The sequence below is a fragment of the Ornithodoros turicata genome, chromosome 5, assembly GCF_037126465.1.
Source record: "Ornithodoros turicata isolate Travis chromosome 5, ASM3712646v1, whole genome shotgun sequence".
Lineage (NCBI taxonomy): Eukaryota > Metazoa > Arthropoda > Arachnida > Ixodida > Argasidae > Ornithodoros > Ornithodoros turicata.
The window spans coordinates 62,903,100-62,928,146 of NC_088205.1; the positions used below are offsets into that span (position 1 = coordinate 62,903,100).

The following is a 25,047-nucleotide window of genomic DNA, read 5'->3' on the forward strand; positions in this document are numbered from 1 at the left end:
GCAACAGCTTCTGGATAGTCAAAAGAGGGGATCGATCGATTGATTGTATGAGATATGAAAAATATAGAGATGTGACACCACACAAAGTCGAGTCAGGGGAAATGTGGAGGTGCTCGCCTAACTGCGTTGGAGCCGTGCCTCATGTAGACGATACAATATGTTTGAAGGGAACCTGAGATACAAAAAAGGCACGCAGTAGGCCCCTGTCACATTGGTTATTTCGTCCTCCTCCTCCATCTTCCCAGTCTTCGTTATCTGCAGCGATAAAATAGAAAGTACACCTCCAACAAAGTGACGTGAAGTAACTCAAGGGCACCGGGTCGCTTCTCACCCGGCCTTGTTACCAGCTATCGAAACTAGTGGTTAATACCATGCACTAATACATTGCTATTTAGAGTCTAGTCCTGTCTACCTGTCTCTCGTGTCTCTCTCTGTACCACCTCCTCAAGCTCAAGGAAATGATACCGTCTACATCGATACCGGCCTGTTTGCCTGCATTTTAATGCTCTGCTCATCGTAATACCTCAACTGGTTACTCCGACATGCTTCAATTAGCAACACTTAGCACAAAAATAAAATGGAATAGAAATGAAAACCACCGCAGCCCAGATACTTCATGTTGTTTCCGACCCTCACATTATGTGCGTTTACGTCACCTTGATCAACGAAATCATCCTTCAAGGTTGTTGTTCTCAGAGAACAGTTTTCTGTTCGAAATATCCGCAGTTGCCACCATGAAGTTTTCTCTGTACTTACTGTCACTGGTTGGTTGATTGGTGTAAGAAAGAAAAATATGGAGATGGCTTGCTAGATTTTCCATTGTTTGTGTATGTTAAATAGATCGCATATTCTTTAAAATGTTTATAGAGGTCGTTTTTTTTAATCATTTACATAATTTTTATAGAAATGCTATGCGAGGAGCATAAATGCCGCTTTCGCCACTTTTTTTTTTTCTTCATCACATCACCATCCCCATCACCGCCGCTTTCGCAGGTGAGTTATGCGGCTATAGTGCATACCGGCTGAAGGGAATAAAGCGCGCAACGTATAACAGTGGGGGCGTATAGGAGCCGCGGCGCATACAGCACGCAGCGTGTAACACGGAGGCGCATAGCAGCCGTGGCGGTTAACCCCTGTGGCGGATATATCCGGCCTCAGAGCAAGCGCTATAAATTTGCAAAAAAATACCGCTTATTTATCCGCCACCGGGTTTAGAGTGTAGGCGGACATCCTCTCGAAGAGAGTTTATAACTGCAAGATGACTGATTGCCTAAAATTCATTAATTAACTCTTTAATTGAATTGAATTAAAGAATTACGGGCCAAAGCGAGATAGCAGAGTGGGAGACAATCCTCGTTGAAAGCCATTCTATCTTGTGAAAATTCAGAAACTAACGTGTGCCGTGAAATATCCACTGCTGAATTACGCTATGCAAATTAGCCGAAACCAAAACAGCGCGCCTGAGGAGCGCATAACCTTCGCCGACGGAGGCTTATCTGAGCCGCAAAGCGATAAAAAGGGTAAGGTAATTGGAGTAGATTTACACGTAAGGTGGGTCAGCCTATTTCTATGGCGAAGCTGTTGATCTGGCCAGCGGATCAGCATCTACTCCAATGATCTTCATCGCTCCAAACCACGTGGCCCACTCATGTGGAATGAGCGCTGTGCTCCCTGCGCTCTCTGTCTGCGCGGTTTCGGTTGTTTTATATTTGCAAATCAAAATTCGACAGAGGACACTTCAACGCACTTCCGCATTTCAGGATTCTATAAAAATAGAATGGTTTCAACGAGGGGTGTCTCCCATTCTTCTGTCTCGCTTTTGCCCAAAGTCCCCTAATTAAAGAGTTAATTAATGATTTTTAGGTAATTAGCCATCTTGTAGCTACATAGAGGACGTCCTTCCTGCCAATATAACTCAACTGCTAAAACGACATCTATACTGCTCTCATAGATTTTTCGTAAAACATATATAAATAATTAGAAAAACACTCTGTATATCGAGTTAAAGACGTACGGGTATCCTTTTTTTTTACGACGATTTACAAACTGTGCGTACGTAAGATATTGCCAAATCTCTCACGGGAAATGTAATAAATGCCGAGGCTAGCAAATGTGAGCCGGCCAATCCCACTCTTAAAGGGCCCATAAAATAACTAAAAAGGGTAGTGCTCCAAAAGGCTGGTTAGCCGGCAGGAGTTGGACGCACATTTATTGACTACCTGTCACGAGCATTACTGTTTACATCGCACTAGCACCTCTCTTTTTGCTTTTGTGCATCGGTTTTTGGTGGCGTGGTGGGGCGCTACATAAAAGCGCATAAGGGGATAAAAAATCATATTGATACATTTCTATCTGCAATAAGTTATATGTATGTATACGCACAATATCACACATGCACAGTCCATGATGAACCGTGTAAGCTATATATATATATGTATAAATATATAGAAGCTATGTTTCGTTTCTTAATTCAAAACACTCTTTGTCTGACCGATTCCAGAGTCAATCTAACCTAGTGGATCAGACACTGTGTTAGGTACATTTGTCACACTGCAGCATAACCCAGGTGACACAATTCCTACAAGAGTAAGAAATTTGGCACAAACGGCTTTCTTGCGGAGCGTTCGCCTTGGTTCTGACAAAGTGCTTGTATCTCGGAAAGTGTTCCTCACTTACCATTTCTCACGACTGAATTTTTACTTTCTCTCTACTTTTTCTATTTGCATTTTTTAGTTATTCTAGTTTAGGTGCACTAGGGTGGCCGGTGCCACGTTGTCTAAACCCACGGCCCTGTTTTCATCCTCAGCAACAACAACAACAAATTACAAATACAAACGCCTGAGAAGCAATATCATTATATGCGATGGAAACACGCAATAGTTTTAGATGAGCAGTAATACAGTACAAGGTATAACTGCCACTGCTCACACAGACTTCCATGCTATCTGCAGGGTTGGGCTTCTTTAGTTTACTACTGTACCGAGAACTATGTTTGGTCCCTTTGTCCGAAAAAAATGACCACAACAACACCGAATATCCTCTGGATGTACGAATAATGTCCTAATGGATTCGTACGTCCAGGGGATAGTCAGTGTTGTTGAGGGAGACACTCCAGAAGAGTGTAACATTGCCGCGAAGTTACCGCTGCTGTGAAGCACTTACACGATAAATCTAACATGACTTTTTATTTACAAAGAAAGCATAAAGTCAACCGCTATAAAAAGTATAAAAAGTCAACCGCTGCAAAGCTTGTCGACTTTAGACGGCACAAAAAAAATGATGCAAAGAACATGCATATCTGAACATGCTATTTGTAGTGATTATGCTTGCAGCGCCACACAGTTGTGCCAATAAAAGGCCGCGCATGTGCCAGAAGCAGAAGTTCACGGAGTCATGAACTCGTGAGACATGGCACATGTCGGTCCATTCGAGAAGTTACTGTCGTGATGTGCTTCGTGGTTGACTGGGACCTGTTGACAGCGACTGGTTAGGCTGTCACATTGGCGACGAGGATGAGATCCCATACCTCACTGTGTCTGGCAACGGTGCAGCATTTTTGAGCAGTGAGTACCACAAGCTTTTAAAGCGGAATAACAACAACTTTAATGCGAGGTTATGAATGGCGAGTTTCATCGCCAGGGGCGATACTCTACCCCATTATTGGTGGTGATGCGGGGAATGAAATAATGAGCCCCTTCATAATAAGGATTGAAGTCCTATGGTATCCAGAAAGGTGAAGAGAGCTTTGAGGGCACAGCGTTGGTGGCCTGGATGTGGCCAGGGACCGAGCAATTTTGTGAGAGAGAGGGGGCGAGAGTCCAGCTGGTTAAGGGATCCGCACAGTACGGTTCGGGAAGGTTGGTAGTGTGGGAAATGGAGAAGAATGTGCTCTAGATCTTCTACAGCACCGCAGTGACGGCATCGGGGAGAGTCAAGTTGTCTCAAGCGGTAACGCCACTGCGATGGAAAAGCCACATCGAGGCGAATTCGATGAACTCAGTAAATGCAACCAATGTCTTATCTGCACTGTCTCAATTGCGCAATAGTAAGAGCTGTGGCATTTTTGGCATTCAGATAAGACCAGTTAAATACGTTGGCGAAATAATCGCGTGTGTGCTGGCGGATATCGTTAATACGAGGGGCGTTCAAGTCAAACCGGGACTTTCTGTCTCCTGAGTGTACAAATGCCTCGCGCTACTTCTTTTTCATCATTTTCGCACGCGACAGGCCTCCGCGTTCACCACGTAGTGGTCCAAAGTTTGTGCAAAACAGAAGACACGTTCTGGACAAGATGGCCGACAACGAGGTGAGCGCGCACATCGAACAACGAATTGTCATGAAGTTTCTCGTGAATGAAGGCGTAAAGTCATCTGAAATTCACAGAAGATTTCAGGCCCAGTATGACCACGATACACTTAGCCGCAGCAAAGCGTTTAAGTGGTGCAAACGGTTCCGAGACGGTCGTACATCAGCGCAGCATGATCCCGGCCTCGTAAATGCTTCTCGAGTGCTGTCTTTCCACAAAGGATGCAAATAGCGAAGGTGATAGCCATTCACAAGGGTGGAGAAAGGCAGCTATTAGGAAATTATCGGCCTATATCGCTTTTACCAGTTTTCTCCAAACTAGTCGAAAAGCTGATATTTATTTAGTTGGATTCCTTCTTCATAAAACATTCGGTTATAGTTGACTCGCAGTATGGCTTTCGTAAAGGTCGATCCACAGAGCTCGCCTTACTAAGGCAAAAATAAATTATTCTAACTGACTTCGAAAATAAGCGGTTAACACTAGGCGTCTATGTAGATTTCAAAAAAGCATTCGATTCTTTAAATCACAGTGTATTGTTTAAAAAATTGCACTCTTATGGTGTACGTGGTACCCCACTCACTCTAATAGAGTCATATCTTGGCAGTCGAAGGCAGTCAGTTGAAATTAATGGCCACTTATCTTCCGTTCTTGAGATCACTTCCGGCGTGCCTCAGGGCAGTATATTGGGGCCATTGTTATTTAATATCTACATTAAGGATATTGTAAACATGTGCCCCCGTGCACATTTTGTAATTTACGCCGATGACGCCAGTCTTTTCTTTTCTGGCATTGATGCAGATGAAATAATCCGCACTGCAAATATGACACTCAAGACACTAGATGAGTGGTCACGCAATAACTGCCTACACATTAATACAACAAAGACAAAGGGCGTTTTGTTCAGACCAAAGAACAAATGTGTCATAGCAAATGTTCCTTGGACTATATCTGGCGATGAAATAGAGCTAGTGAATGACATCAAGACACTCGGTGTCTTTTTTTCTTATGACTTGATCTGGGATATACACGTCGATAAATTATCTAGTAGACTGTCGCAGGTGTCTGGTACTTTGTGGAAGTGCAAGGGCAATACTACCTACGCAAGTTAAGCTACCCCTTTATAACGCGCTCTTCTTTTCTCTCCATTGTTACGGACACTTGATTTGGGGAACGACCACAAAGGCGAACCTCAATAAATTGGCACTAATCCAAAAACGAGCAGCTCGTGCTATTTATAACGAACACTTCCTTGCACATACCAAGCCCATTTTCCTTGAGCTGGGCATAATTTCAGTCACATATTTATATGAATACAGAGTCTTAGTAATGTCAAAATTTGGTCGTGCTGCTATTCACGAATTGCACACTTTGTCGCACTTACCAAAGAATGATACAGTTGCTCGTACACGGGCCAGGGAAGTTTGGCTGACTCCGCGATGCCGGACCACATACGGAACACAAATGATACGCTACCAGTTACCAACGTTATTATACAAATACTGTTACCTGTTCGAACACCCTGACTTCGAAAAGGTCTCGAAAAAAGCTCTCCGTGCACACTACCTAAATATCCTTCAATTACATTAGAATGTTTTTTCTCTTTATTGCTCCCTTTCGCTTTTGGGTTATTACGAGGGCATTTCTTGCGTTCTTCTGTTTTTGCTGGTTGATTATCAGGTAGCTGTGTTTTTTGTCGCGAGTTCAAACCGTTATTGATGATAGGAGAGACATGCGTGTGTGTAATTACGGCAAAGCTGTTACTGTTTGCGTTATTGTGGTGCTTACTGCAAGATAGTTTATATTTGAATTTATTGATGCTCGTAATCATGCCAAATGTGCTTATTTCGTTGTTGCTGAAGTGTCGCTATGTGAATGCCAGTTCTTTTCCTTTGTTTGGTATGTGTCAAAGCACGTACGGCAAAGCTATTATTGTCTTTGTTATTGTGGTGCTTTCTGCAAGATTGTTTAGCTTTGAATTTATTGGTGCTCGCAATCATGCCAGATGTGCTTATTTCGTTGTTGCTGAAGTGTCGCGTATGTGAATGCCAGTTCTTTTCCTTTCTATGGTATGTGTCAGCACTGCTATTGACGTCGCGGTCCCCAGGCGTTTTCAAGCTGCATCATGGCAGCTTTTTGTCTGGGACCACCGCCATCTTTTGATGGAAACGAAAAAATAAATAAATAAAAAAGAACTAATGCGGCATCTTGACGAGAGGTATGTCGAGGCATGCGTTAAATGGAGCAGCTGGGAGAGTGGTGCAGACTGTTACGTCTCAGCTGAAGAAAAGTGCAGCAGGAGATTTTAAAGCGCAGGTAGCAAGGTTCTTATACTACACTACCGTTCACAACCTCATGCAGTCACTGGACGTACACCAGCCGAAGTTCTGATGGGGAGAAAGTTGAAGACTGCGTTGGACAGGCTTAAACCTGAGCTGCGGGAAAATGTGATATTCTAGCAGCTAAAACAAAAGATATGGCACGACCGTCATTCTCGAAATCTTCAGGAATTGATACCGGGGGACACAGTCTACGCCCGCAATTTCAGACAAAGGCCTCCTGGGTTCCTGCCGAGGTTACACAGAGGATGAGCTCTTCGTCCGTAAATCTGGACTGGCTGACGGCTCGGAGTGGCACCGACACGCAGATTTCTTGAGAGGCAACGCTCGGGAACTATCAAGCAGTAGAGTACATCGTGACACCGAGCAATATGCAGCGCCTGTGCCACTTTTTCTCCTACGTCCACTACTGATGCACCCGCACCGGAACAAAGATCGTCTGCGGTCAGCACATCTTCGAAGCTCGGCGAGTCGACTTCCCAGGAGTCGTCATTAGCAGCCTCAAGTCGACCCGCAGCACCAGATCTGTGGAGGTCTACCCGCGTCCGACGACCGGTGGACCGCTACCAACCTTGAACTGTCGTGGAGTTCGACACTCGTGTTGAATGTGTTGGTAGTGTTTACTTTTTGTTGGGATTTAATTAAAGGCTGCAGTTCATAGCTATTATAAAGGGGGAAAGAATGTAGTGATCATGCTTGCGGCGCCACACAGGTGTGCCAATAAAAGGCCGCGCATGTGCGAGAAGCAGAAGTTCACGGAACCATGAACTCGTGAGACATGGCACATGACGGTTCAGTCGAGAGATTACTGTCTTGATGTACTTCGTGGTTGACCGGGACCTGTTGACAGCAACTGGTTAGGCTGTCAGACTATTCGGCGCGCGAAGAGTATATTATAGCTGCGTTTTGTGCCTTTGGTGAAGCTCACTACAACCAGGCTTACACGCCTTACGTGAAAGGAAAATTGAATAGCATTACCGACGTATATCAGCTAAAATATTCTTGCCTCAGTAGAAACGCTTCACCCACATCTGTTAGACTGCAAAACCCAGAAATGTTCTGCACAAACCGGTACAGAAAAGGCTGACCCGAGAAAATGACAGTGAAATTATTTTTTGTTCGCTTTCATGCAGGTAGGTAATAATAATTGGGTGTTTAGGTCGCGAGACAACTCATGCAGGTAGGTGTCCACTCGGCACAATATTTTGCTAACCCGACCAAACCATAGAGTTCCAGATACCAGCCTGCAATATTATAGACATGGAAATGTCGTGGGGAAACGCGCTCACAGTAGATTTGCAATTCCCTCTACAATTGTTATGTATTTCTCGAGCAGATCAAGCAGATCAAAGCTAAGATGAACTAGGATAAACTATAAGAAGATAAGATAAACTATAAACTAAAATAAGATAAACTAAAGCTAAGATGAGAGGTTTAGTTATACACAGCTGTTTTTATTTTCCACACATAGTACTTTCTTCAGGTAGCACTCCTATCCCAGCTCGTGAAGTCGTTGCGAAGTCGCTGTCCACGTTGGTCTGTAGCCTGGTCTGCCTGGTTGCGGTCTGCCCGGTCTGCGGTTGGTCCGCAGCCCGGTTATGTCTGTAGCGGGGCTCAGTGCCATAGATAGAATGATGCTAGCCTGTAGATGCAGGCTAGCTGGTGGATAAACTCCATGATAGACAAACGTGAGCGATGGGCAAGACACGTAACAACAAAACACGTATACCAACTTTTTTTGCGGATGACTCTTCGCATTGGAGTACACGACTTTTTCATACGTGCCTCCCTGCGATTTGTCAATGGTGATGGCACTCGCCTGCACAACGGGTAGCTCGCATCTCCTCACCGATATCTTCGTCGTCTTATCGATAACGCAAACGACGGTTAGTCTTTCGATAGGTACCCAGTTTTGCTGAATGTCTCCGTTGAGCGCCCGTAACTGCTGCGATCTTGCGGACGCCGCGGTTCCACTCGCAAGTTTGAAGCCAAGCTCACCGAACTGCAACCAGATGAGTTTCGGCTTCCCAAGTCAAGCGTGCCGTCTTTCATCGCTTTCCTCCTCGCGCCCTCTTCATCTCGCTGTACGTTTCCCTGCTGCTTTCCTCCTGACGCTCTCCCGTACTTTCATCCTTCGCTTCGCTCCTCGTTCGCTCTGCCGGTTACAACGCCGACGCCGCTGAACGCAGGATCCGGCGCCTAAGAGCGGCGCTCTAAAAATGATGGCGGTGGCTGTGTTCGGCGTCACAGGAATCAGGGTTTGACGTAGAGCTACGGACATGTTATCTGCGTTGGTTGAAGTTATTTTGACCGTAACGCCCAACGTCGATGCCTTGGTGATGTAATGTCGCTGTTAGCGCGAGCAGCTTCCCCGTTTTTTTTCGCTGTTTACAGTTTGCCCTTTCTTTCAGTACACGTTTTCCTTTATGTTGGGTTGTATTTTCGTCCCGTACGTACGAACATTGCACAGAAAATCGCACTTCCGCGAACTAATTCCTGCATAACATTCAAATGCGAAAATTTTTACGTGATATACAAGTACGGTTAAATTCTTAAAGTTAGCCAAGATAAATCGTTTGACACCTCATTTGTTGTGGTGCGACACACGGTACGTGTGTTGCACGCGAGGATTGTTGGGCGACTGACGACATTCGTTCCCTCTATTCCGCAACATTCCCCCTCCCCCGCAGTATTGCCTTTGGCGAGTGCCTTATCACATAAAACTTTTATCTGTTATCAATACAACGCCACTTCACTTATTCGATATCTTGAATAGTTTGAAATTATGAGCGTTTCAAATTACTTCCAATTTCGTCACGCAGCCTCGTCGGTCATGACACCCCATACGTACCGCAAAGGATGACCTAGTTCTACGTTCAGTTTTAGGTGACTAGATGTTCGCTCGGTCGCCCTGGACAATGTATTGTGTGATAGTCAGAGAGTATGCTTCGTACTGAAGCCTTGTATGACAAATGCACAGGTTGATCTAAGAGAGTCCTCCTAGAGTCATCCTATTCCATGTTCTTGGTTATAAACCACTTTGCTGGTTTGACCTCCCATCTGTGTCATCTTTATTTGTTTGCTGTCCAAGTTCAGGCAGTGTTCTCCATGGCTCTGGATATGTCGATAGTAACAGTCTGCTGCCATAGATTCTACAGGGGGCAAACCGCAACTTGCAGCATTTTATGTATTGGGTCTTCTTGAATGCGTGTCATTGTAATCGTGTGTGTGTCATTGTGTCATTGTATAACCAAGAACAAGTCTGACGTACACTTGGTTCGGTTCTAAGACGGATAGCCCGCGAGCTAGCTGGCACTGCCGATGTCACTCTGGAAGGGGAGTTTAGTCGCGACGTTACTCCTCGAAGTGCAGTCACATGTGGCTCTCTGGGTTTAGCTATACTGCCGTGAGAGTGAATACTGTGCTTTGCACTCCAATACACCTCGTGACACTTTTTGTCAGGATGCGCTGAAGTGCTGTTTTATCCGTATAGGACACGTGTCATTCAAGGCAGGTGCACAACGCTCGAATTATGGGAATTAATTATGAGAGGAAACCAAGTATGAACCCACATGTACCATGTTAGTTCCCAAGCTGACTGAGTCAGGCATCTGCGAGAACATTTAGGCGCCGCACGTCGCCGTTCCACAACAGTGTACGGTCAATGATGACTCCAGGAACGGATGGTGGATTACCCTACGCGGCATGTTGCGACTGATATGCAGAATAAAGTAAGGCAGGCATCTGCGAGCGTATGAAGATATGCCGTCTTCTCCCGAGAGACGTCCATTCCTGGCTCCGTAAGACAGAGAACCACACACTCGATTATGTCGCCGGCCATTGCTTGTAAGAAGACCTATTACAATTGTCGTCCAAATGGGCACATCGGTCAAACGAGTTTGAAGAACATAGGGCTCAATACACATCCTTGGGGAACGCCTGTCGTGAGGCTGTGCCTGATTTATTGAAAACAGGAAAATATGGAGATGCGAGTCCCGGCAAAGGCCGGGACAGGCTACTCCAGAACACGTAAATAAAAAGAAAATTAGAAAAACGAAACAAAAGCAACCACAGATGTCCAAGAGAGGGGGGGATATACGTTTATTTCGAAAAGGTCAGCCTGACCGAAGGTCGGCTTGCTATTCCTAAAACAAAATATATTACAAAGATGAAGTAAAACAAGATGATGAGGGTGGCGTGATGTGTAGATGACATGAAAGGTCAACTCATAATTTGTTCATGATGTCTGTCGTGTGGAGAAAGTAGAGGAAAGCTCGAGTGACGCACCACTGACGGGAGTGACGGACAGGACCAAGTAATAAAGGATGGTCTATGTGTGTGTGTCCCAGAGCAGTCAGGCGTCTTTTGAGGGTGTCGCGTGCAGTGTCGTAACGTCTGCAGTGTAGTAGTAGATGCGCTGTGTCTGCTTCCACCCTGCACGTTGAGCATGCTGAGGAGTTCAGTTGGCCCATCTTGTATAGCAGTGACGGTGTTCGGGCCACGTTTAACCGTAAACGGTGTACGATAGTTTCTTCGCTTCGGGTGAGCCGCAGAGTGGTCGTGTATTCCATCTTCGGGTCGATGGAGTGTAGGAAAGTATTTTCAGGCACAGCAGTTTCTATGAACTGTAGTGTATTGCGGGCGCAGAGCCGCCTCACCTGAATTCTGCTGGTGGACGACGACATCGGTACTGATGCAATTAGCTCACATTCCTCATGAGCGCGGCGCGCAGCGTCATCAGCATATGCGTTTCCATGCAGGCCAATATGGCTTGGCACCCACTGGAACCAGACACTGTGGCCTGATGCGAGTAATTCATTGTAGCGCTTTGCGATCCTTGTGTAGATGTCGCTAATCGTATTAGCACAGTATGAGGCTATCATCTGTAATGCTGACCTGCTGTCAGTGAGAATGGTTCAATTGTCCGCTGATGAACGCGATATGTATGACAATGCTGCGTAGATGGCATAGACCTCTGCCTCTGTGGAAGATGTTTCATGAGGAAGCTTAAGTCATTGCTGGATGTTACAACTCGGCACGTAGAATGCGGCCGTTGAACTGCCTTGTACGACAGATCCGTCAGTGTACACTTCCCTTCGGTGGTGGTGCGCAGTGTCTAAACGTTCCAGCGCAAGTTGGGGCGCGGTGATAGGGGCACGTTACTCTTCTTTGCTAGGCCAGGGATGTCCGTGTGGACTGTAGGGGTACAAAGGGTCCACATAGGTGGAGCATATGAGAAATGTGCAGTGGACGATGGTACGCAGCTTTTAGACGGGAGACTGCAGCTCCGAACGTAGACGAGGGGCAGTTCGACTCGATAGACTGGAGGTAATGTGATTGGTGTCGGGTGAGAAATCGCGTGTAGGTACGGAGTGTCTCTCTGTCTCGCAGGACATTCGTCGGTGGTTCCTCCGCCTCAGCTAAGACGGAGTATGTCTCAGTTGTCTTACGAACTCCTAGGCATACTCGGAGACTACGTGCTTGGATCCGTAGGAGTTCCATCTCTCCGTTTCTACTGAGGCCGTGTAGTGCCGGCAAGCTGTACCTTAGGGTTCCTATTATGAGGGAGCAGTGTAGCTGACGCAGGTCAGCACACGTCAACCCCCAGGATGCTCCAGCGACGCGTCGTAGCACGTTGGTATAGTTGTTGGTTTTGGTCAAAATTGAGTTGAGGTGTTTCGACCATGTCAATCCTCTGCCTATGATGATGCCATAACAAAACAGGCAAGGGTAAATTAATGAATGAGTCCTGTTAACGAGACAATAGTTCAGAAGTCCTTAGACCAGATACACCAATGGTCCTCAAGCCACAGAACAATGTACCGCCCTGTCGTCAGGACCGTAGCCGTGAAATGCGGAGACTTCAGAGGGTGTCGAGAAGGTCGCATTATTTCAGAAACTGCACAACTGTCTGTGTGACCTGCGCTTTGTGACCCACAGGCCAGCTTGCACTTGGTGACCATTTGTTGGTGCTGAAGAGACGGTTATCCAGGTGGATCAGTGACGATTGTAAGAAACGGCGATGGTCTGTCTATTTAGTTCAGTCTTGAATGACGTGTACAGCGTCCTTTACGACGTCGCCTTCGCAACATTTTGGGGAGGGAACTCCTCCGAGTTTAAACAGGAGGTGGCTGGCTGCTGTAGGGATCATTGAAGCGCAGCCAATAGATGATGGGTGCAAGTCTCCGAGGCAGTCCTGGTGGCATTCGCTAGCAACTTACACTCAAGGTCAACTCTGTGCAAGAGTGAGGTATGTGGAATGCTCTTTTGCTAGTGGTCGTTGCATAGGCTTTTCACAAGGGCACCGACGTTTCTCTTTGCGCACCTTTAGTAAAGTACGCGTAGCATGTCCGCGCCGCGATCCTCGTGCTAGCTCGTCTTGCGGCTGCGGCTGCTGCCTCGTTCCCGAGTACACAGCAGTGGTCAGGGACCCACTGTAGCTGGCCAGCTACGCACTTCGTCAGTCGCACTGGGACGTCACATCTGGATGTCACGTCCCACTGCGACTGACGAAGTGTATACACGTAAGACGTCGTGTGCCACTGCAACCAGACAACAGATTCGGTACTTGTAACACAGGAGATGGGCAGGACGCAATGAAGGTAAGGGCGTATGGCGCGTAACTCGGCCACAGCTGCGACGCGAGGTGTGACAGGCGTGCACTTTTCTCCTACGACAACTAAGGAACTACGTATGCGCAGGCGGATCCAGAGTGCATACGTGATGCGTTTGTGAGGATCGCCCTTCAGAGCAGTGAAGTGCATCCAGCCTGAGCTGGGCTAAGCTGGGCACGTTGATATGCACAGCAGGTCCTTCCCAGACAGAACACTTTCTCCTGTGGACGTCCGAAACAGATCCCAAGGTCCATCTCCGGAAATCTATATCCGTCGGATATCGCTGGGAGCCTCTTACATGGACGTCCCAGGATCTGTATCCACAGGATGTCCGGTCTCGGCTGTTTCAAGAATTGTCCAACTTAGATCCCTGTCGGGATGTTACACGGATCATTTATTGCGGGAGAGAGAGAAACGGGTGGCAATGTAGCACTGGGAAGTTTGACTTTCGATGTACCAGATGAATGTCTCTAACCAAAACCAGTAGGAAACACAGACGTTGTCTTGATAGCGAGTTAATAAACCGAGCAATTTCTCACTTCGTTGTTGTATGCGTGCGTAATCGAATTAAGCTTAGACAACTCACCCATCATTTTGATTCACAGGCGAGAAGGTATCTGATATATGGGGATGCTCGCGAGGCAAGCTGTTCATGGTATCTGTTCTCTCTTTGGAAGGAAATGGCACTGCCATTGGAATTGAGCTTCTGGGGCTGGGTGGTCCTGTCGGAGCTTTTGTATATATATTTTTTCTGATTAAAACGTTGTGTTCGTTCTCCGTCATGGTATGTACGGGAAACAAAGAGGAGCAACAGAAATTAAAAAGTGCGGAGGCTGGGTAAAAAAAATGGCAGGCAGAAAAATGCTCATTTCTACGAAAACTGAGGATAAATGTCTATCTCCTCTACGGATGTTTGTATATCCACACAACGTGTGCATGTACATAAGTAGGTCCGTGCAATGTCCAGACATCTCCATGTAACATCCTGTGAGGACAGACGACGGATATATGTGGGAAGTCCGAACCGTGGCCACTCGGAGATGTGGGGGACGTCCGTCGGAAAAATGTCTGTCTCCCAGGGAGATCAGAATTTCCGTGAAGGGATATACACAGGAACACCCCGGGAGGTTTTGTTCTGTTTGGGTTGTGGGGCCAACCGTTTCGTCAACCGTTTTGTTAGTCGTACGGGTCTTTACTGAGCACTTCACCAAGAAGGAAAAAGTCTCCATCCTTCGTGAAACTATTGCGTGAAATTCCTGACGTTCCTCTGCAATCGCACATGTGGGAGTCCTCATTTTGACTTCACGGGACTGATTCGAGAAAGGAGCCCCTTTTGAGGCATAAGAAATCGTTTGCCCGTAAAATATGCCAGACTCCGACTCAGCAGACTACACTGTGATTGTCTGACAGCGGAGTGAGTATATAATGTGTGACAATATCCTGGCACGCTGCTTCATAAGATTGTGTGCTCAACTAGCATCGTGCAGCGCTGAGATTTCATAGCTGTGGGTCCCATCGCATGTTGGGATCAGCGGCAACGAACATGCTAACCATCTGGCGTCTGAAGACCACGTCTGCTGCAGCCAGTACGCAGTAAACCACCGATGTCCCATGGACGTCCTTAAATGATCCCGATGTCCTGATCCCTAAGAGATGTCCCACTGATGTAAATAAAGACGTCATGCGAAACGTCCTTGCGTTGTCTAACCAGGATATCTTGTCATGATATCACTGGGACTTCGAAATTGCGTCCCGGTCGGATGTTTATTTAGAAATAAAATACAAGCATTTTTTCGATGCTAATTATATTTGTGCAGCCTTACGACAATGTTCATCAGCATGCATCAAGAAACTAAAACCGTATAAGGCTAATTTTTAACAGTGTTACCAGAGTGGCAACACGCCAAAATTATTCATCTGAATTTACAAAGCCAAAAATGCCAGCATGGTCTGAGCTTTGCAGATGTGCAAAGTCTATAGCTTCTGCTTCCTTTTGCTGTAGTCCCCATAGAGGTGGTTGGGAAGGCTAACAGGTTCTGAGATATCTCCTGTAATCTCTCCACTACATGTAGAACAGAACACACAAAACTACATGTCTAGATGTGCTTCTCTTCCGGAACTAGAAGACATAATATCATTGAATAATCTCCACAGTTCCAACGAGATTCAAAGACAAATCACACAGCTAATTCGTTCAATGCGTACACGTGAGGTGTTCGAAAGTTATGTGTCTGGTGGAATGGGAGACCTGTTCAAAAACAAAACTAAGTCATTCACATAGATCCTCCATAAAATTATGTAGGATGGTACAGGATAATATAAGATCTGCTGAACCAATAATATAATGCTGGAACCAATACAACTTCCGTTTAGGTGATTATGGGATCCTATACGAGCCCACGCTCGAGTCATGTGGGACCATGCAGGAGACATAAGGTCCTGTATGGAGAATGTGGAAGTTACGTGGGGTCCTGTATATAGGTAGTGTATGAGTCATGCAGTGTCCTATACACAGGAGTTGTCCTATGTCACCCAGTTGTGTGTTCCTGAAAACCCGAAACAAGAAAGAGCGTAATAAGATTTTTAATGCTTAAAGAGCTGATGTTTCATTTAGTTTCTAACATGCATACGACTACATTATAAGCCGACCGCACATCGAACATACAATGACGCGTGCATTCCTTGAAAGGCACACATTTGACATATGACAGTACTTGAATACTATTTACATTAGCTATCCATAGATATTTCAATTGAGCAGTGCACATGCCACTTGAGGTGGCGGTTGATACCGGCGTTTTTTAACCGTCCAGTTATGGATAAAACCCTGCCGAACGACATCGCGGTGACGCTCGATGGGTTTCCAGGTCTAATATCTCGGCCGGCAGCGGTTATATCGAGATGCGGTTTGTTGCGACGAATGACCCTTTCCTGCCCCTTCGCGTGCGCGCTCGCGGCTTGGGAGAAATCATGGCGGTTGTCGAGATATTTGAAAATTCTAGGCCTTCGTCGGTGCTTCCGATACCTACAAAGTCCTGTAACTCGCACCCCCTTTTGTCAGATAGAGAGCAAAATTTAGGTCCCAACGGATCTGGAATAGCTCTACGATCTCTCAAATCCCAGCAGAAGCTGATCTGTAGTGGTTTGGAAGTTGTAGGCGGAGACGCGTTAGCAAAAAAAATCCGTTTTCTTCATACTTCGGGGTCATGTTTTGGAAAGAAGCTCGCGTTGGGCAGGGTTTATATTTGGAGATCGTACTGTTCTGAACGCGAAGCACGTGGCAAAGTTTACCGCATCTCTCTAACTTTAGCGGTCCTCGAGTTACAGGTTTCCGCGTTTACATTCCTTCACATGGGGCCGGTGGCTTTTCCCCCCCAAAATCTCTCCCGTTGCTGCTACATGGTCGTGTTTCCTTCCTTATGAAGGTCTTAATGTGCTCTTTCCAACGGAGGTTGTCCCGTAGGCGCGCGACGTCCGGTTCTCTCGATATTGGTTTAAGAGTATGACGAGCTGACCCGGCTGACTAGAACAACCCTGAAACGCTTCCCACTTTTCGGTGTCGTAATTCGCTTACCCGATGTCAGATACAGCCTAAATTTTGTGTGCGCGTGCTCTGTTCCCTGCTCTACAACTTTCCGATTCAGACCAGCCTTCGATTTCCAGCGATGAAAGCGTCATTCTCGAAATTCCTGACACCGACCCCTGTTGCCCGACTTTTGACCCCGTTTTCCAGTTTGAAGCTCGCGGCGGATCAGAACTTCCTTTTAATGGGTACACGCACTCGACATAGGCAACGCATAGAAACTTGCGGCACCTTTCTATCCCACTCCGTTCTCGAGTTAGGACACCGTGGCAATGGCGGCTCTCTTATACATGGGGCCGGGGCATTCTTTTCGATCTCGGGCTCTTGTCGGCGTAGGAAGGTGATTGAGGTCTCTTTTTGACGAGGAAAACGGCCGCTTTCCGATAGCCCTGGTCCCGTCCTCCCGTGATTTCCCGTTCCCTTGCCATAGTGCGGAGAGCGCCTGGGCAGGTGGAGGTGACCTCTGGGAGTACTTCTGCCCTTCTGCGCTCTGGTCCGGCCGCACTCCTCCGCAGGCGACTCAAGGTCTGACTCAAGGTCTGACTCAAGGTCTGACTCAAGGTCTAGCTCAAGGTCTGACTCAAGGTCTAGCTCAAGGTCTAGCTCAAGGTCTAGCTCAAGGTCTAGCTCAAGGTCTAGCTCAAGGTCTAGCTCAAGGTCTAGCTCAAGGTCTAGCTCAAGGTCTAACTCAAGGTCTAACTCAAGGTCTAACTCAAGGTCTAACTCAATGTCTAACTCAATGTCTAACTCAACTGCCCACGCGCACTGCACCTGCATAATGCTATTTTGTGTCCGAAGTAACTTGGAAGTAACTCGTTCTTCTTTTTTAAGTAACTCATTAACTGCGAGTTACATTTCAGGCTGAAGAACTTCGTTATTAACTTCGTTACATTTTCCACACGGTAACTTAACTTGTAACGAGTTCTTTTTTACCAGTAACTTCTCAGTCTATGGATCTCATGTCGCTTGTGAGTGCCGCTCATATGCACTGTTGTGCAGCGTTGATGTAATGTTCAGAGAACGCTAGTAAGCATGACTAAGGCACGGGGAAAAGGTCCACTTGAGGTCCGTCAAAGGTCGCCTCTGACGTACGAGGGATTTCTGTGGGACGTGCGCGGATGTTATTTTGGCACTTCTGAGTACATCCCAAGTATGTCAAAAAAATGTTTCAGGATTTCCTTAGGATGTTTTCATCGTCCTGAGTTTAATATTATGTGGACGTTCTTGGGACATCGGTATATGCCAACACCCAATGACAGCGACAGGCATATATGCTCGTCAAAGTACTGGTCCAAGCAGCGTACCCTCGAATCCTTGATAAGTCCTTGGTAAGTCGTCGGTCTGTTCTATTAATGACAGAGATCCCACGGAAAATCCAAACAACGCTCCACTGGCTCTGAACCATGCAGGTTAGCGCTTACTAACTCGATGCTCCTAAAAATTGGCGCCATGGATGACGCGAATAGGCCATTTGAAAAAGTTCCATGGAGCAGCGCGCGCCCTGGGAGGGCACGCCGGGAAATGCTGTGCAAAACTACAGCGGCGGTGCATACACCAGTACGAAGACCACGACGATCGGAGACGATAGCAAATCGCTGTCGTTTTGCACAGCATTTCCCGGCACGCCCTACTAGGGCGCGCGCTTCTCCCTGGAACTTTTTCAAATGGCACTGCTTATGATGTTGGTGCATTCACTGATATTTCAACTGTTAATGGTTAACTTCTTTGAGGTAAGCGGCATCCAGTGTTACCACAAGGTTTCGGCATTACCAGTACAGTGTTCAAGCAAGAAATAGGCACTGATGGATGCAGTTTACTGGGATTTGCATTTTTTCTTGTGATTCTTGTAGAGGTATGCTGTATAGAAATCTCACACTGTGTTTCTCCTGAATAGACAATGCTGTGACAGTAATTTAACATAGTAAATTATAATTTGACCTGGCAGCAACGCCCCACGCACTGTACCTCTCAACCCAATGCCACCAGCCTGAGCGCATTAATTATCCAGCAAGTAGTGTTCAACTCCTCCCACTGAACATTTGAAGGATGCAAGAATACGACTTACGGGAGGTGAGAAGAATAGTATGATTTTAATGCGGTACATTCGGTCGTATTGGATAGGTTGAATATTTCACAAGCTCAGAAGCTGAACTGTCGGCAGCTCAGCCTGACATAGACTCAAGTGACCAGTGCTTTCGGTTACTTTCTGTTTAGCACCCCTAACTAAGTCTAACTTCATGCAATTGATATCCGCACGATGTGTGGAGCTGAGAGTACACAGCGACAGCCATACTGCGGCCTCGTTGTGACGTCCGTGAGATGTCAATAAAGCACGAGGGCGGGGTGGCACTCAGAAGAAGTGTCCAGGACCAACCGGGTTGCTAGGGTTTACCCTGCAAGATTTCCGGATCCTCCAACCGCAGCCCTGTCAGTTTTTCTTTGGCAAGCACGATTAGTTCTTTGAATTGCACCAACATATGACGTCGCCTCTGGGATATGAGCGTTTCTAGAACTCTCAGGCCTGTTTTCTTGTCAGAGCTTCTGTCGTTCATCCAGCGCACCGCCTTTGTCGAAGCAGCCTGTGTATGATGTAATCAAGATTTTGCTAGAGTGCAACACTGTACAGTCAATGAATGCTAGTCCAAGTGCTCGACGAAAAATTCCTGTCTAGCGATGTAAACATCGTTTCCCTTCGGTGGCTAAGGTAGAACATCGTATAGACGGGGCAAAGCAACGAAAGTTTGCCACAGAGCCCAGTGGCTCATCAACGGCGCATGTAAGGATGTCCTCACAATGCTCGCTCAACAATTTTAAGAATAAATCGCTGCACACAGCATCGTCGTCAAGGTATTGTGTAGGGCTAACTGAAGCTGGACGAATTGGGCATCACGTAGGAAGGCACTACGAGTGGCTGTGGTACTGAAACTGACGTCCCGATCCACCTCACTGCGTCTGTAGTACCACTAGTAGGAATGGAATGCCCTGCGATGAATGTGAAGGATGGGAGTCTGCATCCAACGGCTCAGGACGGTGCCTCGATCTGTAAAGGGAGGGAAAGAAGCTGTTTTAGCAACGTTATGGCCTTGCCCATATTGTGTACTAAATTGTGTATTGAATGCGTGGGAAACCGGGCTACACTTAAACACCGAACATCAGCTACTGAAACTGTAGCTCGAAATGGAATAAAAGCTGCTCGCATGCAAGTTGATCAACAGGGATCCTGCAGGATGGAAATTGATGTTCTGAGGCTGGAAGAAAGCCTATGTGTTTTTCCATTTTTCCAATTTCAATCCTGTTCAAAAAAAAGATGCCGTCTGCATCGCCCTGTAGTATGAATGTGTTGGTGAGTGAGAAAACGTGTAAGAGAGAAAGTGGAATGAGTGAGCGAGTGGATGTGGTTTGTTCCTTCAAATGACGCAGCCTTGGAAGTGGTTGGGGAGGTGTACTAGCTTAGCTCGATTGTTAGAGCCCTGGACCGGCGATCCAGAAGATGTGGGTTCGAGTCCTACAGCTGGCTAACCTTTTCAGTGACTTCCTTCCGAGTCAGCGATAGGCACATACATAACTTACGGTCCGTCCCTAGCCCGCATATTGTAAACCTGCAAGGTCGTTAAAATAGAGAGTCGTTACGGAGGCTTGTGATATTAAATATGCTTTGTTTTTCAAGCTCAGTTCATGTATACCGCTACTAGCGTCAGTACATTCCACGAATATACAACCGCGCGCACAGCACAAAAATGTTGGAGGCACTATCTCAAAGCATTGAACGAAAAGATTAGGCAGCACATTAATATATATCTGGAGCATCCCGGCGATACTCTCCTGCTTTAGGCGCTGGTGTTGAAGCCGGAACAAATTTCCCAGTTTGCTGAAGCTTCTCTCTACATCAGCAGATGGGACAGGGACACCAGTGAGGAAGTCAGAACAAGTTTATAGTGTTGCAGTGTGCTTGCGAACACCGTCCAAACGGTCTAACGGATGAATTATTTCCAGGCTGGGGTCTCCAGCAGCCTGTTTGTAGACTGTCTGTTCCTGCCGACATTCTTCAGGGAAGTGTGGTGTACATTTCAGAGTATCAAAATCGTTACTTGTTATCCGTACCTGGCCTCACGGTTCGACCTCAAAATAACTGTTCTGAGCAGACAGAACGAGTTTTGCGACTACTGATTATTTACGGGCCATTTACAAATGATAAAACCATGTTTTTCCGTAAGTGGCATCGAAATCCGCGTTTCTCCGTTCCCAAAATCCAAATCCGTGCTTCTCCGCGACCAACGTTAACATCCGCGTTTTTACGTGGCCACAGAATCGTAAGATCCCTGTTGATCAAACAGGCATTATACAAAAAGCGTTTGACCCCGTTGTGGATCGGCAGTCAGTGCAAGTCTACGGGTTTTTGAGCGTGCAGTAAGCTAATGTCATGCCTGGTATGGCAAATTTTCTTCGGTGGGTCGGTGCCAAGAAGCTTGGGCCTGTTCTTTTGCATCGCTTCCTTGGCGTGGTCATGAACTCAGATATACGCTGGACTCGCCAAAGTGCTGCGATGGCTTCCCCCCTATTCAACATATTTCTGGCTCAGGATTGGGCTGCGATCAGTGATCCCTTCTTGCAGTTCACACGTTGGTGTGGGCGAATGTGCTTTAGAGCCTTCCAGTCCTGCACAGGATTTTCGCAACATCATGAAATGCTCTTCGGAGCCTGTTTGCTCGTAGCCTTCGTCGCTGCCATGGAGTTCCAAGAATGGCGGAAACACGGCAGGTTCTAACTGAAACTGGAGAACTCCTGACTAAGGTTCTATGTGATAATAAAAAACGCTCGTCACTTCCTCCGTTTCTGTGCGTACGATCGCCCTCACCCACTCGTCAGGAAAATTTGACAACACCCCGAAAGTGACTTTTATCGAGTAGAGCAGAAGACACGCACGAGCCCCACTGGCTTCGTAGCTAAAAACGTAACACAGCCGGAAGCCTCATTGATCTCTTAGCGGTGCTGCCCATCTTCGTGTGTCTTCTGGATCTTTGGGACCGAAGAGACCATGTTCCCCCCCAAGTCCTTCGAGTCCATTTTTATGCTCTGGTAGATGAGAAATTGTCCACTTCTGCAGCAGTATACACGGATGGCGCTGCCATCAATGGCAAGTCTGCATCGGCCTTTGTAATACGATCCGAAGGCATGGTGCAAGGACGACGCCTTTCGCGTCTAACCATCAACAGCTGCAGGACACTATGCCATTCGGTTCATTGTGCAGGACATAGTCTATTTTAGCCCACGAGAATGGATAGTGTTAACCAACTCGAAATCTACACTGCAAGCTATTGAGAACGCATGGCATACGAGCCTCGTCCACACCCTTGTGTTAAAGGGGCCGTAAGCAGGTACAAAAGGTGCACATTTCTATGTGTTATATTATTGAAACTTATGGAGTAAAAACTCCTTGCAATTACTAACGCTCAAAAACAAAAGGCGCTTGCATACGGATGAAATATTCACTGCACCCTTTTGCATTTTAGCTCCGCCCCGCGCTCCAACTTTTGACGTAGCGCTTTCCTCACCAATTACGATCGAGTGTTCCACGTACGATTTTATATCAAATGCGGAATTGGACTAGATGAACGTGAATCCTCTTCTATTCAAAATATAAACAGTTACAGCCTCAAGCTGAAAAAGAAATGCGTTTAATTTAGGTATCATACGCGCACTACGTTTTCTGGGCAGTAGCACGCAGCACACCATGAGCGCGAATGAATATCCGGGACTACAGTTCCGGAATCTTAGGTAGGTGCGCGATGGAACATCTTTGTCATCTTCGAATGGTTCAGACAACTGGGCTGCCGTACTTAAGTAATGCAGCCCAGTTGTAAGTTGGCTCAGTTGGCTCAAACCAAATTTGGTTTGAGCCACGCGGCATCGCGTCACCAGCTCGCGTGGTACAGTGGATAGAGTGCTGGCCATGTCACGTCGTGACTGGGAGGAACCCGGGTTCAAATCGCGTCAAGTGATAGCAGTCCAACTGTTGACGTTCGCTCCAGCCGGAGATGTTGAAGATGTCATGACGTTGAATTTCGGAACCACAGAGCGCAAAACGTCGTTTCACACAAACAAACTGAGCGCTCAGACTCACAGCTGATAACGAAGTATGTTTATCGGTTGGTAATTTGAAACGTCATGTGCGCAGCTCGGCCCCCCGATTCGACGGCAAAACGCTGCGTAGCCATGTGACGTATGCGTGGTGGAGAGAGGCTCGCTGGTTACTCATCTTTGAAAACAGTTGTATGGGTCAATGAGCTGGCACGAGCCGAACGAAATGTATATTTGGGTATTATTATCTGCGTTCTTTCATGGGGTATCATTATTTCAGAAATGTTTGGTGGCCTGTTTACAGCCCCTTTAATGGCTTATCAGCATGTGTACGAAGCAGGACACAGGGCAGTTCTCTAGCGGGTTCCAACCTATTGTGGTGTCGTGGGGAATGAAGAAGCTGAGAGCACTGCAGAAGCAGCTCTCTCATCTAGGAGACGAACAAGTATTGCACTGCTGAGTGGAGACCGTTGATCCATTCTTCGACGTCTGGTGGCAGTGACAACCGCCAATTGACAACTGTCATTCTCCCCCCATCTATGCTTGCACAAGTTGATAAGTGTTCGGTTTCCGGATGCAACGAAATACATCTCGTGAAGACGCACACCTCGTCATGATCTAACGTTACGTGTGTGTGTGCGTCGTCAAGGCGCTGCATTAGTTCATCGGATGCGATTCCACATGGGACCGCTAGGCCAAGGGACCAAGGGACCAAGAGACCGCTGGGCCATATGGGACCAAGGCCCAAATGGGCCACATTTGGGAGTGCTCCAAGGCGTTTACATGAGCGCACCGGGACCGCTAACCCGGTTCGGTTCGCTTTAAGAGGTCCCATGTAAACGGGGTGAGTGCCCCGCACTACCGACCTTTAAGATCCACAGTTTCTGCTTATCTAAATCAGCTGGACTCTCGCTCTCTGGCTATGTCGAAATTGCTTGGTCCATGGTCAAATCCAGCCCACCAACGCTCTTCTCTAAAAGCACTTCTAAAGCTTTTGGGCACCGTAGTACATCGGTTCTCACTGTGAGGCGACTCCATTATTCCATCTCACCACATTACCGCCAGCAATAAGGTAGAGTGTCGCCCCTGGCGGTGAAACTCCCCACTCATCATGATTCAAATAAAGTTATTGTTTGTCATTCCCGTGTCTCCCGCCCACGCCAAACGTAGTCACAACTGGGACCTGTACAGCTCGTGTCTCAGCAGGATAGGAGATTAACTACCATGGTCTTCGGTGTTCCCCAAAGCGCGGTTGCAAATCGCATTCACGGTATCGGAGATTCGTGGTGTGATTTCCTGTTATTTGTTTTTATCACTTGTCTTTCGAGGCACACGTGTTTTCCCTTGGGTGACACTGTTGTGCTCGTATTTTATTCATGTGGGCGTAACCTATCTAGAACTCTCTATGCAGATGGTTTGTCGATTAAAATTTCAGCAGTTGTGAGTCTGCAGGAGTCTTCTCTACTTCATGTTTAATCTCTTGCTGCAGTATCATTATGAACCTGTACCAACTCCCCCCATACAGTTCTGTTATTGAATTCGTAGAGCGGATGTTGAGGTTCTACCCGCCAGTTCATGTTGTTGTCATATGCGTGACGCAACAAGTCCTTGCCTTATTAAGATGATGAATGCCTCATGCGTGAGTTGTCTGAACCCCAGACACGAGATTTTCCAGAGTGTCGCACACAATAATCCACTGTCATTTCCGACAATCAAGTTCTTTGTCACGTTGTCCAAGCTGTTGGCATTTTGGTTTCCCAAAGACATTTTAGGCAAGGCAGGCAGATCGCGATACCATGCCACCAACCAAGCAACAAGGCATTTTCGGCTGGAGAGTTGAACGAAGGATTGTGGCTCGTAAGTCTGAAGAAGCAAATATCTTCTTGGGATGAACTGAGTTCACTGGAGCTTTTCATCATAGACAGCGTGTGTGAAAGGTGTCGTTCGTGAACATTGCCAAGCAGGAAAATATGTAGTCGTAGAGTTTCGTACTTTTTCTTCCGAACCTCAAGCCAGCATCGCAGTGTGCGTATAAGCTCAAATCTGTTGGTTTTCCTTGGACATTCGACATATAGCGAGACACCCGTGTCCAGGACTACTAGAGGTTTATTAGCTGCATTTACTAGCCGT

General features: G+C 46.8%; 1 protein-coding gene across 2 annotated transcripts in view; it reads right to left on the reverse strand.

The window, feature by feature from the left end:
- Positions 1–18,905: 18,905 nt before the first annotated feature.
- Positions 18,906–25,047, reverse strand: part of LOC135396128 (uncharacterized) — a 214,018-nt gene continuing 207,876 nt past the window's right edge. For both annotated transcript variants that reach the window (XM_064627165.1, XM_064627166.1), the window contains one exon: positions 18,906–19,879. In XM_064627165.1, the coding sequence (XP_064483235.1) occupies positions 19,862–19,879 (18 nt within the window). In that variant the 3' untranslated portion in view covers positions 18,906–19,861. The remainder of the gene's footprint in view (positions 19,880–25,047) is intronic.